General features: G+C 43.1%; 1 protein-coding gene across 1 annotated transcript; it reads right to left on the bottom strand.

Moving 5' to 3' along the window:
- Positions 1–5,855, bottom strand: LOC118385403 (prostaglandin E2 receptor EP4 subtype-like). Its single transcript, XM_035772522.2, has 2 exons — positions 4,481–5,855; positions 1–1,452 (listed from the first exon to the last, which is right to left on the bottom strand). Exons 1-2 carry the CDS (start codon positions 5,270–5,272, stop codon positions 826–828), a joined length of 1,419 nt encoding a protein of 472 aa, XP_035628415.1. The 5' UTR covers positions 5,273–5,855; the 3' UTR covers positions 1–825.
- Between the last annotated feature and the right edge of the window lie 4,052 nt (positions 5,856–9,907).

Here is a 9,907-nt window from a genome sequence, read left to right as displayed (position 1 = left end):
TAACTTGACCTTCTCACAGAGAAGAAACATTTATTTTTTCATAAAAAAATGAATTCATGTTATGGGACACGGTTCACATTGTAGCCTAATAACTATTTACAGTATATCACAACGTTTGTAGTAGTAGTCAGTGGTAAGCAACATTCTATACTGATAGCATTCTGACAGCCTTTCAATGGTTTTTGAGTTCTTGAAAAGTGCAATGAAATCTCCTTATAGTCTTTATAAAAGTTCATGACATTTTATGTTCATTACTGATGTGTGTGCTGGTATATTATATTGGTATTCTTGTAATAAGACTGACATATACAATAGATCCACCCATGTCAATAGATCCACCCATGTCAATAGATCCACCCATGTCAATAGATCCACCCATGTCAATAGATCCACCCATGTCAATAGATCCACCCATGTCAATAGATCCACCCATGTCAATAGATCCACCCATGTCAATAGATCCAATCTCCTACAATCCACTCTGGCACCATATTTCCATTTTGTCCAAACCCTAAACAGGACATCACGTTTCTGCTCGGCTGACATTCCATTTTGGAGCATCACCAAATGAACTCAAAGTTCGAAGAATAACACAATAGAACGATTACTATTTCTCCTCTTATCGTGTCAGCTGTCAGTAAAACCAACCGTGTGTTTGCACAGCTCCCAGAAATCCTTCACCTGTGAGTTCAGTTTATCAACGTGTATTTCAGTTCAACCCGTCAGAAGTCCCAACCTTTTAGGATATTAGAAGTCCTAAATTCCCTTCCCTCTGTGACATTTCTGTATTATCAGCCACTCTGGCTGAGTTTGTGTTTGTGTCCTTCAGATGCATTTCTCCTGTAAGTTCAGTGTCTCGTCTGTAAATGTCACATGCAGAGTCTTGTCCTTTCGGTCCAATTGCACCCTGTTCAGACGTGAAGGGTCAACTGTCCCCTCTGACCTCATTGATATCCTGGGGCCCTTTTTGGGATCGGTTTGCATCCCCTTACCCGCTGGTGTCTGTTGGTCCCGGAGCAGGGAGTGCTCCACAGCAGGGAGGCTAGGTCTTCCCTCTCCCCCTGTCCCTCTAAACCCCCCCAGCCCCCCTTTAGTCCCCTCTGGAAGGTAAAGAAACGTCTGCGAGGTGCTGATGACGTCCTTCAACTCGCGGGACACCAGTGACGGGGAGTCCAGGGAGACGATGGACGAATTCCGATGATCTTCACCTCCGCAGCAGAATTGACCACTGACCCCTGAGCCCCGCCCCTGGCTGCCCAAGCGACAGAACAAACACTTGATCTTCTCCACCAGCTTCAGTAGGACGGTCTTCCTCAGCAGGATGTAGATCCAGGGGTCGAGGATGGGGTTGACCGAGGCAATTCGGATGGCGTGGAGATCTGGGTTCTTCTCTATGGGAGTTGAACGGGCATCAAATTCAATCCTGGACAGCTGGTTTACAAAAATCCGCAGCTGAGGGAGGAAGGAAGGGAGATGGACAGGGTTTAAGGGTTATTGGCTATTCTGTGTATGTATGAGGAGGATGTACATTGGAAGCTTCAATAGGTGTGTTCAATAAGATCTGGATAAGAGCATCTGCTAAATGACAAAAATTTACAAATTTTACTAAATGATTGATTTCCTATTGAATCCTGTTGAACTACTTTAATTAAATACAATTGAAGTAGCATTCAAGCCAGCTTTCTTCTTCAAACATGAATAACATTCATCTAAACCTAGCAGTTCTTCATGTTATTGTAGTGCAAGAAAAAATATACATAGCGGACATACAGAACAAACTATCATGGTTGAAAAACGTCTAACCTATTTGACTATGATGTTGTAACGTTGGCGTAAGATGAGCATTGGCATTGGAGTGTACTAGGAGCAATAGTATCAGCCTAACAGGCAGCGGCACGGAAGCCTGGGCAAAGAGCCAATGAAAACACAACCCCACTCCCCATGTTAATCATCAATCATATGAACGTCTCTGGCCATTGGCTCTCCCCTGGGTCCAATTAACAGCATTTCTGACTCACAATGTCAAAACAAGTGAAGTAAAGTAACTAGCTTATATGATAAGGTTGTTACTGGTAAATACAGTAGGAGGGAGAACTCTTAAGGACACTTTTTATTGAACTACAGGGAAAGGGGGATACCTAGTCAGTAGTACAACTGAATGCATTCAATTGGAATGTGTCTTCCACATTTAATCCAATTCCTCTGAATAGGAGAGGTGCGTGGGGCTGCCTTAATTGATATCCACGTCGTCGGCACCCAGGGAGCAGTTGTTATTCGGGGTTAACTGCTTTGCTCAAGGGCAGAATGGCAATTTTTCCACCTTTGCTGGCTCAGGGATTCGAACCAGCAACCTTTCTGTTACAGGTCCAACACTCTTAACCGCTAGTCTACATGCTGCCCTTACAGGGTCTCTTTCAGCTAGTCTTTTCATTTACGTTTGGTGGAGTTTTTGAAGCTTGCAGGATGTACTGTAGTGGCTTGGTCCTCTCAATCAGCACACGGGGACAGCATATAGAACACAATAATATCTAATTATAGACCAACGGGTCTTCTTCAGACCTTAAGCCCTCAGTTTTCTTTTCCAGGGGAGGGTTTTTGAAGCTTGCGGGATATAATGCACTGTCTCTAGTGGATCTGTCCTTACATGTAACTCTCAAATGCTGCATGGGGATGGTTTATAGAACACAATATATCATTGGTCCTCTTCAGAACTTTTGCCCTCAGTACCTTGCAGTTTGTTTTTTCATTTTTGTCGTGGAGTGTTTTTTCGAAGCGTGTAGGATGTACAGTCTCTAGTGATTCTGTCCTTACAGTATCCTCTTGTGACTATCATGCAGTGCATGGGGACAGGATGGCTTGTAGTATTCTTTGCACTGTAAAACCATAAAACGTGACACGTTTATAACGTAAACGTCAGTGTTTAAAACTTAAACATTAGGCATTTAGATTTGCCAATAAGTGTTCTCATCTTAAACACAGGCGTTTAAAATGCAAGATTAAACATGATAGTCAGCTGTTTCCTGTCAGTTTCCAATCAGGAAAACACCTACTGTATGTCTCCTAAGTGATCTGATTTCAAACACTAGTGTTTACTGTCCCATCATCCTGTTTAGAGTGCTTTTAGTCATTACAAAGTGATGTGACTTTCCATAACTTTTATTCAGATCAGTGTAAGGAATGTCTGTCACCTTAACTACATTTCAGCACTTAACAGGACATTTGACTCAAGACATCTTTTCAATCGAGTGGTGTTGTTGTTACTCAACTGTGTTGAGTCCATTTCCGTTAACTCTCCGAGGCGAAAAGACGTGGGAGTGGCCTCATTGTCATATTTCTCAGCATGCTTTGTTGCAGTTTTATTTTTAGAATAGTTTGTTTTAATATATATGTTTCCTCGTGTAAATTGATCCTAAACACTCAGATCCTAAACATTTGGTTTTACAGTATGTTCAGAGGGCAGAGTTTGGTGGAAATGGTTGACACTGGCTGAGCAGTAGACAGACCGATCCCATCAGAAACAAGTGTTCTCCCACTCACAACAAAGGGAACTAACAAGGAAAATCACTGACTACCAAACGAGGGGTTCAAAAGGGGTTCTGAAGGACATCCATGGGGGTCTCTACTGAAAGTTGACAAGCAACTTGGAAAATGTACCCTAAAATATTCCCACCATGGATGCACACTAAATTTGGCTAGCAAATGGAAAACAAAAAAGAAAACCCCACACCAACTCCCAAACATCACCTGGGCCAGCACAGGTGTAACACCACCCAGCAACAAGATGGACAAGCTAGCACAGGTGCAACAGATACCCACCAACAAGGAGACACCACCAATCGATGAGCTGATGAAATCTGGATATTTGCATTTCTCAAGGTACACACAAACTGTCTTCCTTATCGGTTTGCTAAATCACAAATACTTGTTATTCATGCTACCAAATGAGATATTCATCTAAAATATTATTAATCCAAGGGCTTCTCTTTAAGTTTTTGTTATAGTTATAGTTTTGTTACTGGTGACTTTTGTATCTAAAGATAAAAGCTAAAATTATCAATTGATCAATTATATTTACTTGTTCTTATTTTTCTCAAAGTAAGGAAATGTTTCTAATGGCAAGAGCGCCAGAAGTTGACATTAGAGTTACCAGAGTAACAACACCTCAGCAGACAAGCGTCTGAACAATAACAGTGCAATCACACGTTAATTAATTACACGTCAATTATAATCAAGCCTATCAATATCTTTCATTCGATTAGGAGCTAATTTACTAAATATTAAACCATTTTCTTTAATGAACATTTTGGGCATGTTCCCTCCAATTAAGAATGCGTATGAGGACGTAAAAAGTTGTTACAAATGACACCACACCAACCAGAACGTTATCCATTCCTGCGCACACACAACGAGAGACACAAAAGAGAGACCAACATGTTGCGAAACTTTTTTTTAAATCTTATTTTGCAAGATGTCAACTTACCACCAAAGGTATGGAGCAGATGAGAACAACCACGGAGGTAGCGATGAGCAGAATGACCATCTGGATCTCTGCGCCGGCCAACCGTTGGAAGCTCCGTCTGCGCCTCAGGTCCGCTATGCGTCCTCCCTGGTCCGTACCCAGCGATGTTCTGCGGATGAACCGCTTGTGCATCATAATCAGCGCCCCGCATACCAGCACGTTGCATATCACCGTGGCCAGGATAAGAAAGGAGCTCACCCCGGCGTACATGTAGGAGAAGGCGGCGTGCGTTGAGTCATTAGTCCGCCAGTCGATGAAGCACCAGGTCCCTGGGAACTGTTTATTCACTTTCCCCAACCCCATGGCAGGCAGCGCGCAGAACAGCACGTTAGAAATGTAGATGCCCGCAAGCGTCAACGCCGCAAGTCTTTGGTCCACGCAATGGTTGTAGAAATACGCATGGTTTATAGCCAAGTATCTCTCTATTGACATGGCACAGATAATGCTGAGGCCGACTAGAAAGAAGAAGAGAAGGATGAAGCCGGAGTACTGACACAGTGACTCTCCACCCGGCCACTTCCCTTGCACATAGGTGGCGATGGTGACGGGGCTGGCCAGTAGCGTGCCCAAAAGGTCGGTCACTGCAAGCCCGCACACCAGGGTGTAAAAGGTGGTTTCCTTCTGTTCCTTCCGAGACTTTCGGAGCACCACGATGGCGATGACGTTCCCCACCACTCCGAATATAAACATAATCACCGGGATAGTAGGCTCCCGGGGCCCACTTGTCATCGTGCCGTTATTCATACCCGACATTATTCTGTAACTGTCTATGTGGAACGAAATAGTTAGTTCTTCTTCAGTGTTATCTCCCAAACCTTTGGCATGTAGACGATATAGTTACTCTTTTGTTGGTGCGTGCTCTCCAAGTTGCTCAATAACGTGCAAATCCACCCAAGTTCCATCATCTTATCTAACCGTTACGCACTCGAATAACCACTCTAACGAATGTCTCCGTGTCTCCGTGTATACCTTCGTCTCTTCTGTTAGACGCTAACTTTAGGTTTTTGACCATCAGAAGTGTTTTTGTCTGAGGCGTTCTGCACACCGCGCTGCAGTGTTCAACATGTTCAACTCCTCCTCTGTCGTCGCTCCCTTCACTTGTAAGTTTGAAGCAGAGGCTCCGCACTTTTGGAGGTGGAGCAGGTTTAAAGACGTCCTCCAGCGAATGTTTTTACTTTTACTGTTGAAAAGCATATCCCAGAAGGGGAGGACCATCCTCCTCAGTGAAATTTCATTAAAAAAGTTATCATTTTTAGATAAAACTATACTAAATATATTCATAAGTCACCAATCATTGATTAAAACACACTGTTTTGCAATGAAGCTCTTTCAACAGCACTCTCTGGAGGTAGCACCATGATGTAGGCGGAGAACAGCTAGCTTCTATCCTCCTCTGTGTACATCGACTTCAATACAAAACCAAGGAGGCTCGTAGGCCTCACCCCCTTTCATAGACCTACATGGTAATTATGACCACTTCTGGGGGATGACCATCAACCAATCAAAGCTTTTGCAGTATGAAGTGACATGCTGTCCATCCAATCATAAGATTAGAATCAGAGAATGAACATAGTGTTGTAATGGGGTTGTGCCGCAGAGCATTATGGGGAGGTTATGTGTTGAGAAGCTTGGGGAGTTGATGACATTGTTGGATAGAGATTGAAAAGTGATAGTTGAGCATTTTTTGGGATATTATTCAATTCAAATTAGTTTTTTCAAAATACAGGAGATGGAGTAGGTAGATTATACATAGTTTTCTTGGTTTTATAACTTTATAACTTCTTGGTTTTATAACTTTATTTTTGTGTCCAGTTATTGCAATTTATTTCAATTTGTCTTGCTAACTTCACTAGCAAGTAGCAGTAGGTAGCTAGCTACCAGCTCGAGCAGCTACTGTATCTACCAGCCGTTTTCGCTGCCAATCCTACTGAAAATGTTGTTGACTTTTTGTTGAAGAACCCCTTTCATTCTCTGGGTTACTCGGAAAAGGTGCAAATTAAAACCGAGGGTAGACCTCTGCCTGAGATCAGTTTTATGAAGAAGGATGAAAAGGTGAGTGGGCTTTCAATACCAATTGGTATCAAAAGTATAGCTGTTTAACAGGGAGCCTTTCATCAAGCTGCCTGTATTGCTGGCCTTGCCTGATTTTTTGGAAAGAATTGAGCCTTGGGCGAAAGGGGGGTACAGGGACCTGAAGAACATCCATTGTTCAGCTAAACTGCAAAACAAAATCAGGGGGCATATAAATGCCCACATCAGATTCAAGCTTCTGGGAAAAAGCTGTATCGATCATGACGAAGGTCTGCATATTGAAACTATGCAACACAACAAGAAAGTAAGAAGAAACAGGGATGTTATTAAGCGGTTAACCAACACCACTGTTTTGTACATAATGTTGCTGCTACTGTCTCTTATGACCAAAAAGAGCTTCTGGACATCAGAATCAAATCAAATCAAATCAAATGTATTTATATAGCCCTTCGTACATCAGCTGATATCTCAAAGTGCTGTACAGAAACCCAGCCTAAAACCCCAAACAGCAAACAATGCAGGTGTAAAAGCACAGAACTTGGATTACTCACCTCAAATTGGATGGGGAGTTCTTCTTCAATGAGTTGGACATAAGGGTTTTACTACAGACACACGACCAGGCCCAGATCCCCGTGATTCACTGGAAAAGGAAACGTAGGTTTCGTGGAAAGAGATCAGGATGCCTTGTGAGGATCAGGGGACGAGTGGCGAATCTGCCATTGTCTTCCGTTCTGCTAGCTAAAACAATAGCTGGTGCACAATATCTAATGAAGTCTCAAGGTTTTGCTCTCCTGAGGTAGAGTTTCTCATGATAAGCTGTAAACCACACTATCTACCAAGAGAGTCTTCATCTGTATTATTCGTAGCTGTCTACATACCACCACAGACCGAGGCTGGCACTAGAACCGCACTCAATGAGCTCTATTCTGCCATAAGCAAACAGGAAAATGCTAATCTAGGCGGCGCTCCTAGTGGCCGGGGACTTTAATGCAGGGAAACTTAAATCAGTTTTACCTCATTTCTATCAGCATGTTAAACGTGCAACCAAAGGGAACAAAAATTCTAGACCACCTTTACTCAACACACAGAGACATGTATAAAACTCTCCCTCGCCCTCTATTTGTCAACTCTGACCATAACTCTATCCTCCTGATTCTCGCTTACAAGCAAAATATTTAAGCAGGCAGCACCAGTGACTCGGTCTATAAAAAAGTGGTCAGATTAAGCAGATGCTAAACTACAGGACTGTTTTGCTAGCACAGACTGGACTATGTTCCGGGATTCTTCCGATGGAATTGAAGAGTACACCACATCAGTCACTGGCTTTATCAATAAGTACATGGAAGACATCGATCCCACAGTCACTGTACGTACATACCCCAACCAGAAGCCATGGATTACAGGCAATATTTGCACTGAGATAAAGGGCCACTGGGCCAGACGGATTACCAGGATGTGTACTATGAGCATGCACTGAACAACTGTCAAGTGTCTTCAATGACATTTTCAACCTCTCCCTGTCTTAGTCTGTAATACCAACATGTTTCAAGCAGACCACCATAGTCCCTGTGCCTAAGAACACTAAGGTAATCCGCCTAAATGTAGCAATGAAAAGCTTTGAAAGGCTGGTCATGGCTCACATCAACACCATTATTCCAGAAACCCTAGACCCACTCCAATTTGCATAACGCACCAAAAGATCCACAGATGATGCAATCTCTATTGCACTTCACACTGTCCTTTCCCACCTGGACAAAAGGAACACCTATGTGAGAATGCTATTCAGTGACTACAGCTCAGCGTTCAACACCATAGTGCCATCAAAGCTCATCAATAAGCTAAGGACCCTGGGACTCAACACCTTCCTCTGCAACTGGATCCTGGACTTCCTGACGGGCCGCCCCCCAGGTGTTAAGGGTAGGTATCAACACATCCGCCACACTGATCCTCAACACGGGGGCCTCTCAGGGGTGTGTGCTCAGTCCCCTCCTGTACTCCTGACGGGTTGCATCACTGCCTGGTATGGCAACTGCTCGGCCTCCGACAGCAAGGCAGTTAACCCACTGTTCCTAGGCCGTCATTGAAAATAAGCATTTGTTCTTTAACTGACTTGCCTAGTTAAATAAAGGTAAAAATAAAAAATAAAAAATAAAATAAAGGCACTACAGAAGGTAGTGCGTACGGCCCAGTACATCACCGGGACCAAGCTTCCCGCCATCCAGGACCTCTATACCAGGCAGTGTCAGAGGAAGGTCCTAAAAATTGTCAAAGACTCCAGCCACCCTAGTCATAGACTGTTCTCTCTGACACCACACGTCAAGCGGTACCAGATCGCCAAGTCTAGGTCCAAGAGGCTTCTAAACAGCTTCTACCCACAAGCCATAAGACTCCTGAACAGCTAATCAAATGTCTACCCGGACTATTTGCATTGCTCCCCCCACCCTCCTACGCCAGCCACTTTTATTTAAACTCTACCTACATGTACGTAATTACCTCGACACCGGTCCCCCCCCGCACATTGACTCTGTACAGGTACCCCCTATTTATATAGCCCTGCTATAGTTATGTACTGCTGCTCTAATTATTTGTCATTTTTACTTTTTCTTCAGAGATTTTCTTAAAACTGCATTGTTGGTTAAGGGTTTGTAAAGTAAGCATTTCACTGTAAGGTCTACACCTGTTGTATTTGGCGCATGTGACAAATAAAATGTGTTTTTGGGCATGTAAAGACTTGTCTTTTAGAGGACATGACGAGAGGGAAAGTTCCCGATAACAAGGGCAACTACAAGGAGCTTGCAGTGGTAATTGCACGTTACGACGCTTTACTTGCTGAACATATGGAACTTTAGACTGTCTTTTCTGGGATGTCGAAATCAATTCCGAATGATTTGATATCTTCCGTCGTATCATCCATTAAAAGTTAGTTTAAAGAGAGAGGTTGACGCAGCAATTTTGTTCCCCTGCGTGCTCAAGTAGGGGTTTTCACTTTCCTCCGGTATTTATTTAGCAAAGATGATAACAAATGATCACTCCGGACAGACACAAGCAAAAACTAATTTCAGAAATGTTGCAGCAGCCTCGGCTAAACCTAAACATTAGAGATCTGACATGCTGTATGGAATGAAAACGAGACGATTTTTCAGTCTGATCAACTGTCGGCTACTAATAAGAGCAGATGCATACAGCCTATGTGAGCTGTCCATTTGGTCAGAGTAAACTAATTGGTCACATGATGTATTTATAGTCAATTTGTGTTTCAGGAGAAAATGGGATTGTAAATCCAATTTGGTTTATGTTCAACATTGGACTGGCTAGGCTGCCGATACATTTTCAATCCAAAATTATTCATTGGAATTA

The sequence above is a fragment of the Oncorhynchus keta genome, chromosome 6, assembly GCF_023373465.1.
Source record: "Oncorhynchus keta strain PuntledgeMale-10-30-2019 chromosome 6, Oket_V2, whole genome shotgun sequence".
NCBI classification, from domain to species: Eukaryota; Metazoa; Chordata; class Actinopteri; order Salmoniformes; family Salmonidae; genus Oncorhynchus; species Oncorhynchus keta.
The sequence above is the reverse complement of the archived record's forward strand: the minus strand, read 5'-3'. Positions and strand labels throughout refer to the sequence as shown.